The sequence below is a fragment of the Lepisma saccharinum genome, chromosome 20, assembly GCF_977018435.1.
Source record: "Lepisma saccharinum chromosome 20, izLepSacc3.1, whole genome shotgun sequence".
Classification (NCBI taxonomy): domain Eukaryota; kingdom Metazoa; phylum Arthropoda; class Insecta; order Zygentoma; family Lepismatidae; genus Lepisma; species Lepisma saccharinum.
Window position 1 is genome coordinate 65,066,034 of NC_139248.1, and position 23,552 is coordinate 65,089,585.

General features: G+C 36.7%; 1 protein-coding gene across 2 annotated transcripts in view; it reads right to left on the minus strand.

Moving 5' to 3' along the window:
* Positions 1-23,552, minus strand: part of LOC146003665 (uncharacterized) — a 31,223-nt gene that overhangs the window by 4,503 nt on the left and 3,168 nt on the right. Inside the window, exons 2-7 of one of the 2 annotated variants that reach the window (XM_083142021.1) lie at positions 19,205-19,364; positions 15,563-15,741; positions 12,480-12,614; positions 9,158-9,302; positions 7,442-7,505; positions 432-596 (exon numbers count right to left, since the gene is read on the minus strand). In XM_083142021.1, the coding sequence (XP_082998147.1) occupies positions 432-596; positions 7,442-7,505; positions 9,158-9,302; positions 12,480-12,614; positions 15,563-15,741; positions 19,205-19,362 (846 nt within the window). In that variant the 5' untranslated portion in view covers positions 19,363-19,364. Of the gene's footprint in view, positions 1-431; positions 597-7,441; positions 7,506-9,157; positions 9,306-12,479; positions 12,615-15,562; positions 15,742-19,204; positions 19,365-23,552 lie in introns of both variants that reach the window. The other variant, XM_083142019.1, reaches the window with a different exon arrangement.

The following is a 23,552-nucleotide window of genomic DNA, read 5'->3' on the forward strand; positions in this document are numbered from 1 at the left end:
ATTGCCACTCCGGAGTACCCATTTTGACTCGACTGAAACCATAAAGCAAAATTCGTGGAAGGAGCCGAGGGCCATACCAGAAAGCGCCTATAAAAAGTGTTTCCAAGACTGGAAAAAATGCTGGCATATGTGTGTTGCATCAAATGGGGCCTAATTTGAAGGCGACAAAATAAATAGTAATGAATAAATGAAAATAGTGCGTTTTATTTAACAATTCCCGGTACTTTTTTGACAGAATATATATTACATCAAGTACATATGAACAATAAAAAATCCAATGATGTTTCTTATGTGTTAGTCAAATTTTAATCTCCAGGAGAAAAAAAAATTGTTTAGCATTTTACGTAATAGCCCTTTTCTCAACTTTATAACTGTAACCTTGCCAAATGTTGGTACTTTATATTATGAAAAATATTCCAATTGTTAAATACCTCCATATCCTTCTTGGTGTATTGTCGCTTGTGCTTCGTTGACAGCTGTGTATGTGGAACTTTCATAAGTGAAATTGGAACAGGTGAAATTTTGATGCCTGGTGCACCCAAAATCGTAACGGTGCTCTCGCTGTCAGATGATGTTACGGAAAGGTGACCTGTGGACTGTAAGCATAAAATTTTCTTACTTAAAGTTGAATCACATAATGATGAAGAGTATTTGTATGTCTTATTCTTACTGAGCTTTCGGACCTGTGAGACATGAGAGTAGGGCTGAGCCGATACCACTTTCAAGCAATACTCTTAATGATTCCCACCAATACCAATACTTGAAAATTGCAATAATTAAAATTAGTTCAAAATATTGATCAATATTGGTGTGTAAATATTCTTCTTCAATTATATGCATCAATGTAATACGAAATTTCCTTTAGAATATTCTCATAAGAGAACCAGGAAGTTTGGCAAAATGACTTTTTTTCCCTGCTGTATTTATAGATGTTTTTATGTTGTTGCTAATGTTTTAGAAGCTTTTTTATTTTGCCTATATTGTACCCTATTGCCTATTAATAATTTTAATGCCTTTTTTTGCCATTTTCAATTACATTTTATAATGTTTTTAAATAGTTGTATACACAAGGAGGTTTCAAAAAGTTTCAAGACTAGCTCTGTTTACAAGAAAGTACTTTATTTATCTATGTTTACACACCATTATCTTCAAAATAGTTCCCTTGCACAGCAATACAGCACTCCCAGCATTCCCGCCACTTCTGGAATGTGTCCTGGAAGTCATCTTTTCGAAGTATGTCAAGCACCTTCTGAGATTTGTACTGGATCTCCGCAATGGTGTGTCAAAGTGGCAATCTTTGAGCTGGATCTTCATCTTGGTGAAGAGGACGATGTCCGCAGGAGCCAAATCTGTTAAGTAAGGTGGGTGCAGAAGTGAGATGATGTTGTTTCTGGCGAGAAACTCAGGTGTGAGATGAGCTCGGTGATAGGGTGCATTGTCATCATGGACATCCAGTTTTTCGCTCCACAGATCCAGTCACTTTCGCTGAATGTCCTCCCTCAGACCTGTTAAAACCTTGCAGTAGAACTCGATATTGACGGTCTGGCCCCTGGGGACGAATTCTCGATGCACAATGCCGCGAATGTCGAAAAAGACAATGAGCATGCACTTGGTCGAGCTGTGGACCTGCTGTCGACCTGTGCCACTCAAAACACCTCGAACGAGGTGCAGCATCGCCATAAACTTGCAGAATCATGTCAAGCGTTTCTGTGGCCGATTTGCCCAGTTTCACACAGAATTTCACGTTTGCTCTTTGTTCCAACTTGCTGTCCATGATGAAATTGCAAACGTGGTAATGCACATGGTCAGAATAATACCAGTTGTACAGCTCCCAATGTACACAAGAGGATGCCTCTTGGCACACTAACTCATGAAGGTCAGTGCTTCCTTGTGACTGTGGGTGCAGCTTTGTGATTCCATCTGTTGGTATGTTACATAACTAGTCTTGAAACTTATTGCAATTTATTTTTCTTTCAAAAAAAATATTTATTAGCACATTATGGTGTTGCCAGTTACAAAGCTGGAAAAAAAGGGGTGAAACTCTTATGGCACACATGAACGGCTTGGAGGAACTGGTGCAGGAGAAAAGAGATTAGCTGTTTCATTGCAGAAAAGTGCGAACATGGACTCAGAAAAATTGAAAACAATTTGTTATATTCTTAAAGGTCGAAATTCTTTTCTTGACGATGTGAATCCGGTCACAACAACTTGTTTTGTGTATGATCCAATTACTTCTGCCGAAGTAGAGATCATTTTCTGTTATGAAAAAGCATTATGAATGTCGAAAACTTCAAAAAAATTACTATTTGTTATGTGCAACAAGACAACAAAGGAAAGTAAAATGTTATTTTAACTATTTGAATGAAATTATAGGTGTAAGTGATTTGGTATTTGCCACTTTTTTCAATTTATTGAGCCTATTTTTTCTCTTTAGGTGCCTATTTTAACCAAAATAAATGCTTTAACTTCCGAGCTCTAGTAATAATACCAAAATAAATGCTTTAACTTCCGAGCTCTAGTAATAATATGTCATAAGTAGGTTCAAGAATGGCCCTAAAACGTTTTTTTTTTTTTGGCAAGAAAATATAGCCTTTTACAGTGGACCCTTGATTTTACATTTTTCAAGGGACCAGACTGAAAACTTAAAATGTGAGAAAATGTAATAAATCGAGGATTTTTTTTTTTTAACATTTTGCAATGTTGGGACCATCAAGATTGAATGTATAATGTAGGAAAACGTAAAATCATCGTTCCATTGTATGTTTAAAAACCATTTCAGGTCATTTCTGAATTGTGTAATGGCTCTTTTTGCCTACTTTAGTCTTAAGTGCCTATTTTGCAGTTAACTGATTTTTGAGTGCCTAATCCATGAAAAGACAAACAAATCTGTCAAAGTTTATCAATTTTAATGCCTATTTTGCAATTTTCTGTTCTTTTTTTTTTCCTATTTTGAGAGTTCTTAGTTCTATCCTTTGCCACCCTGATTTCCTTTGCTTGACTAATAATGATGTGACCATAGACGGGACTGAAAAGGATCATATTGGAGATGGAACAAATTTTTTATGAAATACTTTGATAACACTCAATCAGTAATTAAGTTCTGAGAATTCTTTAGGTGCATAATCATGAAGAATTTTGTTTTTCTTAAGCATAGGAACTTCATTTTTGATATAACAGGCAAGTTATTGGGTGGACCCCATAAGCCCATATAAGTTGGCAATACTTGCAGTGAATGCTTTTTTTTAGTGACTGGAGGTGCCCGTGTGCTTGTCATTTCAGTTTGAAAACTCCCTTATTGTTTATGCCAGCAGTTCTTAACCCCTTTTTTTTTCTTCTTCTTTCTTGTATGTACGTATTGCTTGTATTGTAGAATTATTTCTCCTGTAGTTTAGGGATGTTACAAGCATTAAACACAGGTTTTGTGATGTTTCAAAAAACACATGTTCCCTTCATCACACATTTATTTGCGTTTGATTGAAGATACCGGTATAACAATGTGAGAAATTTAACAAAAAAAAAGCAGTTGTACAGTGCGTTTCAAAAGTCACACAACCTAAACTTTGAAAGTTTATATCATGAAAACTGTAAGACATATTTACACCAGGTTTTCTGCATTATAAAGCCTCATCTGTTGAGATATTTTTCAATGCTTAACACTATCAGTTTATTCAATACAGAAAATTATGTAAATAATAATTGGAGGAAGGCAGCGTTAAGATTTTTCCAGAAATGAACTTTTGAGAGAAAAATATATAAGAAATTATTGAAGGGTCATAATTAGATGTCTCATGACTGATGCCATGTCAGTCTGTCACTTGCGACCAGTATTGATCATGTGCAGCATATTTATCTCGCTCAAAAGTGCATTTCTGGAAAAAATTTAATGCTGCCTTCCTCCAGCTATTAATTTATATAATTTTCTGTGTGAAGTAAAGTGATAATGTTAGGCATTGAAAAATATCTCAACGGATGAGGCTTTATAATGCAGAAAACCCGGTGTAAATATGTCTTACAGTTTTCGTGATATAAATTTTCAAAGTTTGGGTTGCGTGACATTTGAAACACTGTGTGTTATACTGCTTTTTTCTTAAACTTATCATATGGTTACTACTGCATCTTCAATCAAACTAAAAATAAATGTCTGTATTTCCCGAAACATCACAAAAACTGTGTGTGTTACAGCCATAAACTACAGGAGAAATAATTCTTAACCTGTAGTCTATGAACATCTGAGAGTTGTGCAAAGGCTTGGAAAAACATAAGGTTTTAAACTTGTCATGGAGATTCAAGGATAATATATTGCCAATTTGCGACTGTCCAAAACTGACATTCACAATTATTAATGAGGAAATTCTTCAAGTAGTTGCACCATTGATACATATTTGTTTTGTTCAAAAAATTGTTGATAAAAATTGAACACTAGGGATGGCTGATAAAAACACTGCTATCATAGCGATTGTACAAGTGTACAAGTGAATGAATATAGTTACATACTCAACATTATGATGTGTTAATAATTTTATTTGTGCACTCAAATTTATTGAATTAAAAAAAAAGAAAAAAAAATTCCCTGGTTTGCTACATATAAAAAAGGCAACATTTTACTGTTTTATTAATAATATTAGAGATAATTTATAATACAAAACTTCTTGACATAAAATCCACATTTCCAGATCATCAATATGCCACGAATACTCTTTAGTTTACTATTTCACACACCCAGGAGATATCCTACATAGAAATTTTAGCGAAAAAAATACAAGCTCGACCAGGACTTGAACCCAGATCTCTGCTCTACCAACCAAGCCATCTCTGGTTTCATCTAACTTTTCGCTCATGCTGGTGTTTTTTTTTTTTTTTATTGCTAACTTTCTTAACTTGGGAGATCGGACTCCACTTCAAGCACTGCCTGTTAATGGTTTGTGGCCTATTTGCTGACATTCCATCACAGCTAAATGTTTAATGGAACCGTACATTAATACAACAGTAACACACCACACAGGGTGTCTACAACATTGTAGAAACAAAATTCCCTGACTTTTCCAGGTTTTTCAGACCAAGAACCAACATTTTTCACACCAAATCTATTAAGGCGATTAGTACATGAACATGTCTGGAAGAAGATCACAATATTTTAGATAAGCACACAGTTAGAATTCCACTTAACCAAGTTTTAGAATATTAACTTCAAAATGAGAAGGGAAACTCAACAGTAAATGATTGAGTTTGTGTTTTAAGTCCATTTATGCACAGTAAGGCTAATCGGGACTGGATCTACAGTTTAAAGTGGCATCTGAACCACTATGTGCCTCCACCAGGAATCGAACCCGGGACCCCTTGATTACATCAACAGTAAATGGCTGTTGGGTAGGGAGAGGGAAGTAAGTATTGACTAATGATGGGCAAAAAAATAATATATATATATACACTTGTGACATTCACTATTCAATCATTTGCAGGATTGCATTTCGTTTATAAATATTTTGAATTATAACATGAAGGTGAAGATACAACTTCTATGGGTCTATGTGTTAGTAAAATAACTGAGCAATATGCAGTTCACTATTATCTATTTCCAATTCCATTATATCCATTGCTACATAATAACTATTGATTCTCGTTGCTATAGCAATGTTAGAATTCCAAACATTACCTCATTTATGCAGCATATAGGGCAATAAATAACATAACACATAATTAACGTTCTACAAAGTAGTTATTATACATTTTTAACTGTTATTTGAAAGTGATTTGTACAGGGTGTCCCACGAACAGCGCAACTGGGAATTAAGAGTGGCGTTACTTTGTAACCAAAACCTGTACATACATAAGTCATACACCAAATGTTAGCCCTGTCCAAGTAGATATTTTTAAACATAGAAACAACAAACGGGGTGCAGTGTTGTTCATGCAGTGTTGCCAAATGTAAGTGAAAGTGTAAATTTATTTTTCCACAAAGCATGGAAAATTGCATGTCAAACATTCGTACGGAAATTTGGACGTCAATTTCCACCTTGGGTAGGTGGACTATTTCGCCATCTATAGTTCAGAGAAGAAAACCGATCGTTTTCGCGTATAGCCAATCCTGAAATGCCTCGTAAAGGCGTACCGGTCCAAATGGGTGTTTTAAAAAAATTATGAGGTACAGTGGCAACACTGTTGATGTTTGAAGGTAACAAAAGGTGTGTTTCGTGATGGTCTATGACATGGAAATACTGGAAACAGGAAAAAAAGAAAATGAAAATTATGGTGACAAAAGTGTTAGAGTAGGTAAGTAACACTTTTGTCACCATAATTTTCATTTTCTTTTTTTCCTGTTTCCAGTATTTCCATGTCATAGACCATCACGAAACACACCTTTTGTTGCCTTCAAACATCAACAGTGTTGCCACTGTACCTCATAATTTTTTTAAAACACCCATTTGGACCGGTACGCCTTTACGAGGCATTTCAGGATTGGCTATACACGAAAACGATCGTTTTTCTTCTCTGAACTATAGATGGCGAAATAGTCCACCTACCCAAGGTGGAAATTGACATCCAAATTTCCGTACGAATGTTTGACATGCAATTTTCCATGCTTTGTGTAAAAATAAATTTACACTTTCACTTACATTTGGCAACACTGCATGAACAACACTGCACCCCGTTTGTTGTTTCTATGTTTAAAAATATCTACTTGGATAGGGCTAACATTTGGTGTATAACTTATGTATGTAGAGGTTTCGGTTACAAAGTAACGCCACTCTTAATTCCCAGTTGCGCCGTTCGTGGGACACCCTGTAAAATATGAAATTAATAATTTCAATAAACATATAATTAATTATATTGTAATTATATCCACAGGACCGTCACATACACCTCACAAAAAGTTTGGAATATTGTTACGTTAGACAATTGATAGACACAGCCTTGGAATTCAACAACACATAGTATCTTGTCTGGTGGATGTTCTCATCTTTTTACCGACATATGCCACCGTGCCTATCACCTATTGCCAAGCAATAATATTCCAAATTTGTTTTGCCTAATATAACAATATTCCAAACTTTGTGTGAGGAGTGTATTATAAATCATAGCAATTGTGGCATAAATAGTATATATTTATGGTACAATTGAGTAATATATGTATTACTCCAATCTACCCCCCAAACGAAGAAATGGTAAATTCCTACAGCCACTTATTGTAGTTCAAAACATGACTCATTTCCTTCATCAAAAATTTGTCCACAACAAATTTCTTGCTTCTTCCTTCTTTCTTTGCTCTCAGAAACCTATTTTCCGTGCACTACTACAAAAAATCTATTTTTTCCAGAAATACAAGATATTTCCCTGACCTTTCCAGGAAAAAAGTAAATTCCCTTGGTTTTACAGACTGGTAGACACCCTATATCACTACTCACTCTACAAGTAGAAATGTTGAAAGATGTAAAATAATTACCTGGCCACCTAATATGTCTTGTATTACAATCTCTTGTGCTGATGGCAACAGTGATACAGTTTCCCTACGAATAAAACAAAAATTATGATTGCAACCTTTCATATACATTTGAATATCAAGGCATATAATTAATAAATGTCATGAAGATGGACAGAAATACCGGGTGTCCCAGAAGTCTTTCCCTGATTTCAAACTTTATTCATATCCGCTATATGCAATGTAGAGATGTGAAAGTGGTGTCAAAATGTTGGAAAACTAGCCAAGTTTATTTGTTGCAGGTTTCAGTAATGTGGCTGTAGTGTAGCAGTGTCAGTGCCAAGGAATCCAGAATCAATGCTCTTGACATCGGGTGGCATCTTTCCATACAATGTTTCTTGGACTTGACAGGATTTGGCAATGAAGATAAATTCCATTTTTTAAATACCAACTTATTGATGGCAGATATTCTAGACGAAAGAATTCTGTACATTTGAAAGTTCCTCTGCACTGTTATTGGTGACCGGGTCTTGTAATACCAGAGGACATGCTGAGCTTTTTCCTGATTTGTGAACATTTCCGGTTTTCTGGGCACTGACACTGCTACACTATAGCCACATTACTCAAACCTGCAACAAATAAAGTTGGTTAGTTTTCCAACATTTTGGCACCACTTTCACATCTCTACATTGCATATAGCGGATATGAATAAAGTTTGAAATCAGGGAAAGACTTCTGGGACACCTAAGCAAAAACGATGGATTCTAACTGAAGCAAAACTTGATGAAATTGGTGCAGCGTTAGAACGTTCTCCAAACAAACCTCTACGCCGTGTTTCACAAGAGGTGGGCGTGTCAAAATCATCAGCACATACAGCCACTAAGCTACTAAAATTAAAACCGTACTCTTATAACACAGGTTAGTGCTCGTTTTGCAATATTTTTATAAATGTCTGCATATGTCCATAAAAATAAGCGGGCCTTACAGGCTGCAAATGTCGGCATCTCCGTCAGCGCTGCCCGCCACGCTTCTTCCGATCTCTCGGCTGAAGATCGAAATGAACGCATGGTATAATAAACCAAAATGTCATATCTACTGTTAAATTGTATATTCTTAACAACTTTCTCATAGTACTTTTACTTTACATTCTAATAGTAATGAATGTTCCAATTACTTTATTTATTTACTGTTTATGTTATTTGTTTGCCATTATGATGAAAATGCACAACAGTTTTATGTTAATGGGGCATTCCACTGGAAGTGGTCCTACTCCATGTAAATACAAAATGAATCAATCTGGAAATTATTATGTTTTCAATTGCATTAAATGTTTGTGAATGCATATAATTTATATATTTCACCAACAACAAATGAATTCAAAGGTTGCTATATTGTTAAAGCGTCACGTACACACATGTAACACACATTAATACTTTTCATGCATTCAGGCTATATTGTCATACTCAAGTTTTTAAAAATTTGTTAGCAGACATCACAAAATACTTCATAACTGAAATCAGTTCATTTTGAATATTTTAATCCAATCGCATGTCTACAACCTTACATTTTATGTGTAACACATGTAATCCTGGAATGTGCCAAATGTATGTTTAGTTGGCCTTTGTTTAATTCTTGTGACTATTACATTGCATTTGAAGCTATCTTTGAAACAATATGACGTAAAATCTCTGAAAACTGAACCAAATATTTGGTAGCAAATGCAACCAAAGCAATTATTACCTTGTTTCAGTCCCTTCACCATCTCCAGATGCAATCTGAAGAGTAACAGTGTTAGCCTGTGACTCAGATTCACCAGGTTTTGTAGTCTCTCTGCATTCACTTTCAATACTCTCCTTTTTGTCTGGTAATTTTGCTTTGCACTCCACTACTATCAACACAAAAATATAAATTATTATGTAATGAAATGATGTGAAAAGTTTCAGGTTATATTTCAGATTTACTTAGTCTACTTTGTTGAGTTTCCAAGTATGTCACTCATAATTAAAATGTAATGCACAAAGGTAAAGTTCCCCGTGCATATACGAGGCGTATTTTTTAAGTAAGTACCGTTTTGATATGTACAAAAAACAAGTAAACTTTTTGTAACAATTTTATTGTTACATGAAAGACCACACTTTTATCTACTTTTCCACATAATTGCCACCAATATTAAGGCACTTATCATATCGAACAACAAGCTTTTGTATTCCGTCGTCATAGAAGTTTGCCGCCTGAGTTGCCAGCCACTGCAACACGGCCGTTTTGAGGCTATTGTCGTCATCGTGGCGCTGACCTCTGAGATGCTTCTTCAGTTGCAGAAACACGTGGTAGTCACTGGGTGCTAGATCGGGGCTGTATGGAGGATGATCACATTGTTCCCAGCCAAATGATGCGATGAGATCTTGACAAGAAAAGTCAAGGCGCTACCTAAACGTTTGCTTTTGTGCGCCTCAGTTAACATTTTTGGTACCCATTGTGAGCACAATTTTCGATAGTTTAAGCGTTCGGTAACAATTTCGTAGATAACACTTCTTGAAACTTCAGGTAACTCCTCTGATAACGAAGAAATCGTGAAGCGTCTGTTCTCTTTCACATTTTCGTTGACTTTCTGCACCAAATCGACAGTGATCACTGAGGGTTGCCCACTCCGTTCCTCGTCATGAACATTCTTTCGGCCATCTTTGAAAGCTCTTACCCATTTGCGTACCATTCCATCACTCATAATTTTTTTTCCGTACACTTCACAAATCTGACGATGAATTTCAACTGCTTTCACGCCTTTAGCACTAACAAAACGAATAACATCGCGTATTTCACAGTCGGCGGGATTCTCAATTGGCGGAGGAACTTTAAATATGCAAAAGCAAATGTATACACGATCGATTGTTGCCGCTTTGGCGTCTGTGGCTTGCCAAAAGATGTAGGTACACAGTGCGCATGCACGGGACACCGACCGCAGCGCTGCAGCGGCGGAATTTCAAAACGGTACTTACTTTAAAAATACGCCTCGTATTTAGGGGATGTCGGGGTAGGGTCCCATACATTCCCGATCTTGGCCATTTTGGAGGTGATGTGATCAGCACCATGCTCCAGCCACCTTTACCCACCCACCAGGTAAAGAAAGCAATAGATAAAACAGATATTCCTGGAAATTCCCATGGAAAGTGACTCAATAGGTGGACAGTTTGATTCAGATGACTGTTCAGACCCATCAACATAGCATTTCAATCGTCGGTTATTTTATTTGCAAAACAAACATTTTTTTTCCTCCTGGTTACGTCATCACATTGTATCAAAAGGTCCCAGGTTTGATATACGGAGGTGGTTCTAATCACTTTAAACTGTCCATCCAGTCCTGATCAGCTTTTATGTGCATAAAGTGGACTTAAAAATAAAAATCCAATTTTTTGTACCTGTAACATTCAAATTTTCATTATGTGGAATCAGGCCCGTAGCTAGAATTGATCTCCAGGGGGGGCTCACGGGTTATCGGGGGGGGGCTTTGTAAACCAAGTCCGATTTTCAAAAGTTTAATAGTTTTAAATGAAGGTAAATTATGTGTGTGGGGGTCATTAAGTTAAATGAGTTTTAGAAATATCATACAAATACTACATTTTTCCACATCTTTTAAAACATCGGGTTTTTTTTAAGTGTTGACTGCAACTGACATCATCCCTCACTACACACCCCATACTACTTTTGATGATACAGATTATTTATATCGCACAAGAAAAATGCACAATATTCAATCATAGTGCCTACAATACATTCCACCCCCGGCGGAAGCAATGAAACTCCCCTTCGTTTCCAAAACATAGGAGCTGTTGACCTTTGATGCAGATGCGGAGGGATTTTGCATGATGACATCAAAGTCTCAGATTTCTGTCTAAATGGGAGGTCGCAACAGGAGCAGCAAATGTACAGGTAAAGAAGCTACCCTGTGAAAGAACCTTCTAGAGTCTAGAGAAGACAATCTTCAAAATACTTGCCGCTATGTACTTCTTCTTATAAATAAGATGAACAAATGTATTAGCTGTTGTTCATATTCTGTGAATTTATCCGTCACAAAAGTTGTGAGCAAAATAATATCTGCTGGCAACATTTTTACTCTTCACTGCAAACAAATTACAGAAAATAGTTTTGCCTAATATCCAGGGGGTGTGGAATATTACTTATTTTGTCATGTGGATTTACTTTATTAACTATCCATAATAATTGAAGGTTTGGCGTTTCAGACCCTAAATTGAAGATATTTTAACAGTAGAGTGCGGTGACCATTTAGATAGCCGAAGCACTGTGTATATATAATTTTTAAGTAAACAATAGTACATCAAGGGGCAGGCTTGCCTTGATAAAAACACCGCACGCCACTGCTTTGCGGCATTTTAGTCTTTCACGGGCTCCTCTCGACACTGGGAATTATGCAAAATTCAAAATTGCATTCCAAAGCAGTGCTTCGGTAGCTTACCTTGTATGCACGCCACTGTATTTTAAGAACCCAGTCTTGCACCGTGCACAACCATCGACATAATGTTTCCAATGCAACCCAAGAAGGGCTAACAGTAGATTAAAAACCACCAGAGAAGAATGAAAGCAAAACTCCTACTGGAGAAAATACAAAAGAGTCTGTTCAACACACATTTTCACTAAGCTAGTGAGAAAGCCCCCAAGAAACCATCATGCTCCTTCAATCATGGTGGTGATGGAGGATAAGTTATTATGACACTGAGCTCCATTTCTGTGGAGAAAAGGGTAAAAGATCAGTCAGCATGCACAAAAAAGAAAAAGAGAGAGAGAGAGAGGAGAGAGAGAGAGAGAAAATGTGTGTGTGAATGTCTGAAGTTTCATAATTTTAAAATATTATGTGGATACATTTTATGGTGTTTTCAAGTCATCAACAATTAAACCGTGAAACAGATTAACTGCTATATCAATTATTATAAGTGTATTTTTAAATTGGTATTGGACTGGTATAAAATTTGAAACTGGTCTGCCCCTAGCATAAATTGTACATTATGAAATACATATGTCGTGTAAAATAGACTGAATTTGGAATGGATACCTGCTTCATTGCCAGACGAATGTTCTTCTACAATGTCTGAGCTTTCAGCAGTTGAATGGGATTTTTCAGTGCGCCTCTCTTGATGATGGCCCGATGCAGCATTTGTGTATGAATTCCAGCAGATGTTGGTGAGACCTGGAAATTTCAAACAACAGTATTTTATTATCCCCTGTAGGATTTTTTGATACACTGAAGTCCAATTTCCTTTTCGACAAATGTGATTTCTTAAACATGCTTACAAATAATTTAGAATTACAACAAACACAAATTCTCAGAGTTATGATAAAGAGAAAAACTTAACGTACAAGGAGGGAAACAACCTCCAATGGGCCTTCCCCATGGTGCAGTGGTAGCGTCGTCACCTTGTAATCAAGGGGTCCCAGGTTTGACACCTGGTGGAGGCACATAGTGGTTCGGATTCCACTTTAAACTGTAGCGGGCCCCTGTGGCAGAGTGGTTAGCACATCACGCTATGATGCCAGGGGTCCCGTGTTCGAATCCCAGCCTGGGCATGGATGTTTGTGAGTGTCCATTAATCAATTTCATCATATCATCACTCATTACCATCTTCGCAAATTAGCCAAAAGTGGCACAAAAGGCAAAGTAAAATAAAGCAAATCAATGAATGAATCCACTTTAAACTGTAGGTCCAGTCCTGATTAGCCTTACTGTGCATAAAGTGGACTTAAAACACCAACTTAATCAATCGAACAAACTCCAACGAAAATAGAAGACACGTAACCTAATCGATGGAATTTAATCGATTATTTGATATGGCATATTGGTAAATCTTCCAATAGCTTACCAATCAAATATTTGACAATTGTGCTATGATGCCACTCTTATGAATATGAAAGCAAAACATATGTGCAGACAGCATATGGAGCATAGTGAGCAGCATGTAAATACAGTGAAACCTTGATTTTACGTTTTTCAGGGGACCAAACTGAAACAACTTAAAATGGAGGGAAATACAAGATTGACCAAAATTTTATGACATTCTGCTATGTTTGTACCATTAAGACTGAATGTATAATGCGGGGAAAATGTAAAATGGGTTTATACTTCACGTTTGTGTGACTTACTCACTTTTATATATATTCTTTCGTATTTCTAAAAATTAAAAATACAAAATTATTTATTACTTACGTAAAATGAGTATCTATTTTGTACACCAACAACGTTTCGGGAACGACTGTTCCCTTCTTCAGGCTTCTTCTTGACGAGGCTATGGCAATTTTCGGATAGCTGAGATATAGGACCTGAAATAGGGAACAGTCATTCCCGAAACGTTGTCAGTGTTCAAAATAGATACTCATTTTACGTAAGTAATAAATAATTTTGTATTTTTAATTTTTAGAAATACGAAAGAATATATGTAAAATGGGGTTGAACTGTTATTAAAATATGTAATAATGTCGAGTCATCAATCATTCCTGTGCCATTTTTTAAGCTTCACAGGATTTCTCAGAAATTCCATCAGGACCACTACGTAAACTGCTGGCCTGTTCTTGCAAAATATGACATCAGTGAAGAACAAAGTTTCATGCTTTAAAATAGGATAAACATTACTGAATTTTTTAAGAAATTATATTTGAATGCTTGTCCCTGAAATATATCGGCACTACTCAATGAAATGCTGAGAATGGTGGTAATATAGCATTTGATGTTAAAATATGTACTCCTCTGACAGAAAATATGTAACATTGGTTGATTGATTTGCTTCATTTTACTTAATTTTCCTGCCACTTCCAGCTAATCACAAAGATGAGGATGAATGATGCTAAGGTGAAACGGGTGAAGGGACTATCACAAATATGGACGACACAACAAAAATCCCACAGATGATTATACTGACTGTGGGTCCAGGCACCCGAGGAATGTCCTCCAGGGTGAGTTCTGGAAAGGTTTCCAAGCTTTCATGAGCTAACACCATTCTCATCTTCAGGGAAAGTTCTGGAAAGGTTTCCAAGCTTTCATGAGCTAACACCATTCTCACCTCCAGGGTGAGTTCTGGAAAGGTTTCCAAGCTTTCAAGAGCTAATGCCACTCCCATCTTCAGAGCAAGCTCTGGAAAGGTTTCCGAGCTTTCAAGAGCTAATGCCACTCTCATCTTCAGAGCAGGCTCTGGAAAGGTTTCCGAGCATTCAAGAGCTAATGCCACTCCCATCTTCAGAGCAGGCTCTGGAAAGGTTTCCGAGCTTTCAAGAGCTAACGCCACTCTCATCTTCAGAGCAGGCTCTGGAAAGGTTTCAGAGCTTTCAAGAGCTAACACCACTCTCATCTACAGAGAAAGTTCTGGAAAGGTTTCCAAGCTTTCATGAGCTAACACCATTCTCACCTCCAGGGTGAGTTCTGGAAAGGTTTCCAAGCTTTCAAGAGCTAATGCCACTCCCATCTTCAGAGCAGGCTCTGGAAAGGTTTCTGAGCTTTCAAGAGCTAATGCCACTCCCATCTTCAGAGCAGGCTCTGGAAAGGTTTCCGAGCTTTCAAGAGCTAATGCCACTCTCATCTTCAGGGAAAGTTCTGGAAAGGTTTCCAAGCTTTCATGAGCTAACACCATTCTCACCTCCAGGGTGAGTTCTGGAAAGGTTTCCAAGCTTTCAAGAGCTAATGCCACTCCCATCTTCAGAGCAAGCTCTGGAAAGGTTTCCGAGCTTTCAAGAGCTAACACCACTCTCATCTTCAGGGCAAGTTCTCGAAAGGTTTCCAAGCTTTCAAGAGCTAATGCCACTCCCATCTTCAGAGCAGGCTCTGGAAAGGTTTCTGAGCTTTCAAGAGCTATTAACAGTCTCATCTTCAGAGTAGAAGTAAAGAAGTAATTCTACCCTGACGATGAGAGTGACATTAGCTCTCAAAAGCTTGGAAACCTTTCCAAAACTCATCTGGTCAATATCCCAAGATAATCTGTTCATCATTTCATCATTCGTCACCAGGAAAGCTTACGACTTCTTTCAAGATGTACTTGGACTGTTTACTGAATTTGAAGTGTGTGTAAAAAAAAATAATAAAAAAAACATTTTCCTACTGTAACTTAGTCATTAAAGACTTTTACTTTTAGAAAGGAAAAATAATAATCTCACCTTTAATGCATAGAGCTTCTGCAGTCTTCATAACACCTGCAATATTTTCCTGTGAGACGTACACTTCTCCTTTGTATATGAAATCGAGGAGAGCCTTCATCTCAATGTGTTTCACATCCCTCATAAATATAATAGGGTGCTGATTTGGGTTGGTTTGCAGGATGGAATTGAAATAAGGGCTAAAATATTGAGAAATAAAATATTTATTAGTAACTTTTACAAGTGTATGATAAGCAAAGGGTCATTTCTTCATTAAATAATTAAAACAATCACTACAAGATCCCAAGAACAAGTTGATCATTGTTGGCAACATTTCAGGTCTTGCAAAGAGCTTTCACTGGGCCAAAACAGAATCAGGTTGTAACAAAAATTGTATACTAATTCATTTATCTAACAATAATCATATCATCGTCATCCTTTGCCATTTCCTGCCTCTGGCTGGATCAGCATAGAAGTCAAGCCTCTCCATAATCATAACAAAGGTACATAATTTTTGAATTCACAAATTTCAAAGGAGAATTATGCCAGAAAACCATGTGCCCACTTCTAGATGCCTCCATCCATTCATCTTTTTCATCTTATATTGTAACAAATTATTGATTCAATATGTCATGATGAAAGTTCTATAAAGGATGCCTGTATAATCACACCCTACTTTGTGATCCAAAATGTGTATTGTTTCTAGGAAGAATATTATGGGAAACATACTTTCAGAATTTACTGATGAATTTCAAGTCCACTGCCTTTGTTTATGTTAGGGCTAATAGTTTTTCTTGTATGTACGCATTGCTTGCATTATAGAATTATTTTCCTGTAGTTTACAGTTATTACAAGCATAAGAAAACAGTTTTTCTTTGTGACGTTTCAGGAGAACACACGCTCCTTTCATCAGACATTTATTTTCATTTTGACTAAAGATACAGTTATAACAATGGTTAGTAATTTTTTAAACAAAAAGAATCCCTTATATAATGGATGTTGTCAATGTTACATTGTTGTTACATAGCAACTTAACTGTGAAAAAAGCAGTTTGTTTTATTTATATTTCAGATTTTTTTAAAATTATGTATCCCAAATATCATCAGGTAATTCAAATTCATCATTCTTTTCACAAAGTCTCTTGATGTTTTCTGTTACATTAAATTTTAAAGATGGTGGCTTACTCCATTTGTGAAAAAGAAAACTCCATACTGGATCTATGTTACCATTTTCATTATTTAATTTATTCCAGTGTTCTTCTGCAATGATAGAAGCTTCCCAGACATTCAACTCTGTGTTTCCCGTTAATCTTTTTAAAACCCTTCTCTTTTTAATCAAATGCTTCTCTTCGATGACATGAGTTGACAAACCTGTTCTTGGGTTTAGATTTATAATGTCCAAATCGTGTTCGTGCTATCTTATTGCCATTTTCCTTGCTGTTTGTCCCATAATCCTTTGCACATGAACAACTTATATTATATATTCCTGTGGTTTCCATATCTGGTAGAGAGTTCCTCATTTTGAATTCATTAAATGTACATTCCAAACTTCTTGGTGATTTAAAAACAATTTTGAAATTAAAACTTCTAAAAATTTTTGCAATTTTATGTGAGAATCCCTTGTGGAATGGAATGCACACAAATTTCTTTTGAACAGATTTTTCATCTTTGTCTGTTTCTCTCTTTTCCTTTAGTTTTCTTGCGACTTGTTTTTTGATTTGGTTTATTCTGTTAGTGTGAAAGCCATTTTCTTTTGCTATATTAAAAAGCCTTTCTTCTTCATTTTTGATATCCTCATTATTAGAACATAGTCTTTGTGCTCTCAGGAAAAAAATTAAACGTGAAACGTCACAAAGAAAAACTGTTTTCTTATGCTTGTAATAACCGTAAACTACAGGAAAATAATGTTAGGGCTAAGCTGATGCCACTTAAACTGATATCCACACTGATGCTGATACTCTTACAGATACCAGTGCTTGAAAATTGTAACAATTAAAAAGTTGTTCGAAATATTTCTTAATATAGTAGGTGAATATTCCACTCCAATTAACAACTTCCATTTACCAGAGTTTTTGCTTCAATATAAATAAGAATTACAACCATGAACATCTGCAGTATTTCTTCCAGGAAGGGGCAAGTAGGGTATTTTCCATGGGGGCAAACTAGGCACCCCCCCCCCTTGTTAATAGTGTTGTCCCTTTAAGAAAAATGCTTCGGTTTCATGTTTTCATTTTCCTGCAATGCCCTTGTAATAACAACATACATTACTGCAACTGAAATTATTACAGTACAGTCTTTTCAATTTGAACTCCATGGGACACAAAGAAGTTTGAATTAACAAAAACATATATCATTAACCCTCAACTACAGTTGTGACGTCCCACGGACCGGAGTGTTCCTTTTGCTTGTTACCCCGCCAGTAGTTTTGACGTTGAGGCTACCTCTCTTTCAGTACCTTCCTAAACTTCAGTGTGCTGTGAAAGCGTGAAGGGAAAGGTTGCATTATCTGCTTCTGCAGTGTTCTAATTATATACTGCGGTCCTGCGGACGTCACGACTGTGTTTGAGGGTTAAAATCACCGATGATTTATTACGATCAATAGACAAGAGAATTGCAGATTTCTTATTTGTGGCATATACTGAATAGAGACACCTGTGGTTTTGAAGAATAAATGTTAAACAATAACTAAGGACTAAATTCATGTTGATCAGCTGTGTGTAAATACTCAGTTAAGAGATATTTTGGATTGGTGTATTTGTCTTGCTTAAACTCACAATATAAACAAAATATTTTTTGAGGGAAGTTAAAAAATAATGTTTTGCTCTCAAAACTACGTAATTGTGTTCAGTGAATAACAAAGCATAAGACATGATTAAATTCACTGTGGACCGCACGACTGTGTTAGTGCCCAAAATGTTCACGAGTGTGGTTAAGGGTTTAAAGACAGTGCTCGAAAAATCTTCTTCAGAGCTAGGTGCCAGCTCGGAAATTCAGGCGCCAGGAGACCACCTACCGGCAATTGTGCATACTGTAAGAAGTTGAGCATCACTGTATGTGAGAACGCAGAAAATTAGGGGTTGGGGGACAAGGAGTAAGGAATAGTTACTGATTCTATGAAATGTTCACAACGTTGATAAAAAAAATCATTTGCTAACTTACGCTGTACTGCAATTTGAACTTAGAATCTTCAAAATTTTGTACATGCAAACTTAAAAAAACAGCAATATTACAGCAAAAGATCACAGTCGCTAGGCTGAAATTTTTAGTCGCCATGGCGACCTGGCCACTGCGATTTTTCGAGCCCTGGTTAAATAAAGATGATTTCAAGAGGAATAAACTTCTGATTAATTTCCGAGTAATTCTAATTATCCAAGTTCATTATGAAATGATGCAAAATACAAAAAGTATATGTGAAGTCAAAAATAAATTTTACCTTTGTTGTTAAAACAAAAAATAATTCCCCCCAAAAAATGTAGAGGCATTTTTATGGTAAGATTGTTGACATGTGGAAATTCCCCCCATTCGCTCAGAATTATGCACTCTGACAATACGAACAATGGCTACTTTTTTCTGACTGCACATCTCTACTAAAAATGTACATGCTACAATAACATAAAACAATGTGAAAATAAAGAACACGACATTACACTATACAATATCCTACCTGCACGCACACAAAATGACTCTGTGAGCTTTCAGCATGTGGCCTTCCACTGCTATTGTCACGTCAACAAAGCTCTCAGAAGCCAGTAGCTGTTCTAAGGAGCCTAGCAATTCCTGGTGACTGTTCCATTTCAACCAAAAATACTGTAAAGTGGCCATTTCTGTGTAAAAATAAAATAATACATATAAACACACACCCCACAAAGTTGTGACTTTTCATGTTCAAAATAATCCAACATTATACTTTATTGTTTGAGAAAATTCATAATTTTATTTCATGGTGAAAAGTTACAAGAGAGTACAATATACATACAAATTTTATGCTATTTATACCTGTATATAAGCATCTGGTTACTGATATAAGCATCTACTTAAATAAAACCCGTACTACTAAATATTTGATATCATATTCTGGATGTCTATTCCAGTCATTTTTAACCAAAGATGCATAACCCTCTAGAGGTTCATTGAAGGTTATTATGTGGTTCAGTCAGGATTGATTGATTATAGTTTTCTGCTACTTTCAGCTAATAGTGAAAGCCTTCTTTATCCTCATTATGAAAATCATTACAGTCAGAACCTTACTCCAGTAATCCCTAATAAATTGGTTAAGTCAGGAGATGATTACAAGTCATAAAGGGATTACAGGAGCAAGGTTCTTAGTGTGTAATTTTCGGTAACATTATAGTATAAGGGAAACGGATTTCTTCAAATTTACAGGTGAAAGTAATTACGGAAATCATTTTCTGTAGCATTGTGGAAGTTCGTGAATGTAGTTTTGATCCATTTTAATGTGAATACATGTTGTTTTCTGCGAAAATCTCTGTCCGACATGCTGTTTCTGCTGCCGCCATTCACTTTCTGCACGAGAGTACAATGTTCCGTGTGTTAAGATGACACAACCCCATAGTCAGTGTTTCAGCCTCGTCGTGTTTTCACTAGAACATGACGTGTCGAGTATTTTTAATTTTTATTTTTTTTATCTATGCTTGCCTTGCCTAACCTAACCTTATGGAAAATGGTTTTTGGGGCTAACGTGAATGGTTTTTGGGGCTAATGTGAATGGTTTTTGGGGCTAACGTCAATGGTTTGTGGGGCTCACGTCAATGGTTTGTGGGGCTAACGTCAATGGTTTGTGAGGGTAATGTCAATGGTTTGCGACGTATTAGCATAATTTCAAATCCGGGCATGAAAGTAGGTACTTCCCGGTGAACAAGGTTGCAACACTGCATTAATCGACAAAACACTCGCACAACGCACCCTGAACCAGTACGCTATCGCCTGCCATAATGTGTTACAGAATCGAAATAACAAGTAACAGTAAGTACTCGTAAATGTAAGAAATAGACATTATCTTAGTTAGAAATGCATTATTTCACCTTAGGAAATGTTCCACATTCCAAAATAGTACGTTACCAATGTAAAAAATATGATTTATAGTTGTTTCCCTTATACTATAATAGTACCTAATTTTCATAACAAGGATAAAGGGTAACACTTTACTATACCGGAGATGGATTTCTTCAAATTTACAGGCGAAAGTACTTATGCAAATCATTTTCTGTAGCGTTGTTGATGTTCGGGAATTTAGTTTTGATCCATTTTAACGCGAATGCATGTGGTTTTCTACGAAAATCTATTTCCGACGTGCTATTGCTGCTGCCGCCATTTGCTTTCTGCACGAGAGCACAATACGCGCTATTGCTGCTGCTACAACATGATGTGTCGAAGATGCGTCGTGAAGTTGTTGCTGGGTGTGGAAGATGCCGTGGAATTTGTAATTCCGATGTTGTCCATATATGCTAAATTGAACGAAAGGAGTGCTAATGGAACTTAACCTAACAGGCCTAACCTAACCTAGTAGGCATACCTCGTCCCCATGATGGTTCGTGGGGCTATCGTATGTAAGAAATAGACATTATTTTCGTTATAAATCCATTATTTCAGGTAAAGAAATGTTCTGCAACGCAGAATAGTACGTTATCAATGTAAAAAATTGCGAAATAAATCATTGATAGGTGTCTCCGGTATAGTAAAGTAGTACCGGATAAAGAAGGCATTGAGAATTATAACATGCATATAGCCTAGAGTGTGTGAAATTCTGACAAACTGATTTGTACATCCCTGTTCAGATAAAGTGGCAAATATTTAAACTGTCCAACCTTGTGTGTCACTTTATGTGAACAGGAGTGTACATTTTAAAGTTTCCAATACTATTTGAAATCTTGTTATTAAAATTTGGTTGCATAAGTGACCACATCCACAAGGCTATATGAATTTTCTACATGGATTTACTTACATTAATGTCCATAACAGTGATGGCTGGTGAGAAAAAAAATAGTGGCTCTGCAAAAAAATATAAGTAGAGTGGTATTTGATGGGGGAAGATGATAGGGTAGAATTTCCATCTTAATATTGCTGGTCTTCTATGTTTCATACCTCCCTGATGGTGTAGTGGAAAACATGGAGTTGTGAGCTCAATACTCAGTGGAGGCACATACTGTTTCGGATCACACTTTAAACTGTATGTCCAGTTCCGATTAGCCTAGCTGTGCATAAAGTGGACTTCAAACAAAAACTCAACATCTCCATGGTTTCATTGATTGATTGAGTTGGCCTTTTAAGTCCACTTTATGTACAGTAAGGCTAATTGGGACTGGACCTACAGTTTAAAGTGGGATCCGAACCACTATGTGCCTCCACCGGGAATCGAACCTGGGAGGCTCTATGGTTTCATATTTTTAACCTTCTATACTTATATTTCAAAAGAGGTTACTGAAATTGAGGTAATTATATCCTATCGCAATAACGGATTTCTTCATTTTTACAGAAGAACGTACTTACCGAAATGAGTTTCTGTAGCATTTGCAAAGTTCGTGGAGGTGTTTTCTGTCATTGTTGAATCTTTTTGACCGGGAATTAATGTATTTTTGAAGAGAAATATCTCACGTAACGCACAATTGCCGTTGCTTCCATTTGCTTTCTGTAACTGAACTGGATGTTCCATATGTTCGATGACGTAACCTTCTGTCAGTGTTTCCAACCACGCGATTCTTTTTCAAGAAGATGGTAAAAATAAATATACATTCCTGATGTTACTACAACCCGAAACTTGAACTATGTTTGCCTAACTGAACCTAACCTTACTGTGAGTCAAGGAGGGGTATGTGGGAATGATTTTTGGGGCTATGCATTAATGGTGTGTGTGTTTTTTTTTTTTTTAGTTATATCCGCAAATTTTAACTGTTTGCCTAACTTAACCTTACCGTGAATGGTTTTTGGGGCTATGCGGGAATGATGGTAAATATGCGATAACGCCCGGACACCTTTCACTCATTTATTTCCTTAATTTTACCACTGGTACTTACCTATTTTGCCTTGCGGAACATTCTTTAAGGTGAAGTTATGCCTTTTTCCATATAATACTGTCAACTTTTCATATTACGATTGATTATTTGTCATAGTTGTTCCGCTTCTGTAATAGACAATATGGCATGCACTCGTAATGGATCATTGCACGTCATTACGCGCCAGCTTGTGTTTTGTCGATTTTCAGTGTGCAAGCGGTGTTTCAAACCTTCATGACGGAAAATTACTACTATTTCAATTTCTTTTTTCATGTTTACCTCCACAAACCATGCAGGTTAGCCCCAAAAACCATCCACGGGTAGCCCCATAAACCACTGACGTTAGCCCCAAAATCCATCCATGCGTAGCCCCACAAACCATTGACGTTAGCCTCAAGAACCATCCACGGATAGCCCTACAAACTATTCACACAAGGTTAGGTTAGGCCTGTTAGGTTAGGTTCCATTAGCACTCATTTCACCCCTAAATTCATCGAAAAAAGAAAGCACGGCGAACATAGTTAAAAATAGAAATTTTCGTAAAAAGAAGGCACGTTTGGAAACACTGCAGAGATCGCGTGACTTTCAACGCTCTCACCATCTGCGGCTAGACTCTACTTTACGTCCTTATTGCCTTTTGGTGGTAACCGATGGGAGTTAACAACACTGCAGGCTCATCTTTGTGTCCGCGTTGTGAATGCATGTGCTTTGCTCGTTTGCGTTCTACGTGGTGATTGCATCTTTGCGTTCTCGGTGCGTTGTGCGTGTGTATGGTGCATGAAAAAGGACAGGTTCCAAAAACTTGTAGATAGTATAAAATACGTTTATCCCCAGTAATAATTTAGTGCATCATTCAAAACTGTGCTTGCAGAAGCCGGCATCTCTTCCGGTAAGTACCTTTTTCTTTTTACACTTTCTGTTCACGATAGCCCCACTATCCATTCACGGGGTCGAGGTATGACTACGAGGTTAGGTTAGGCCTGTTAGGTTAGGTTCCATTAG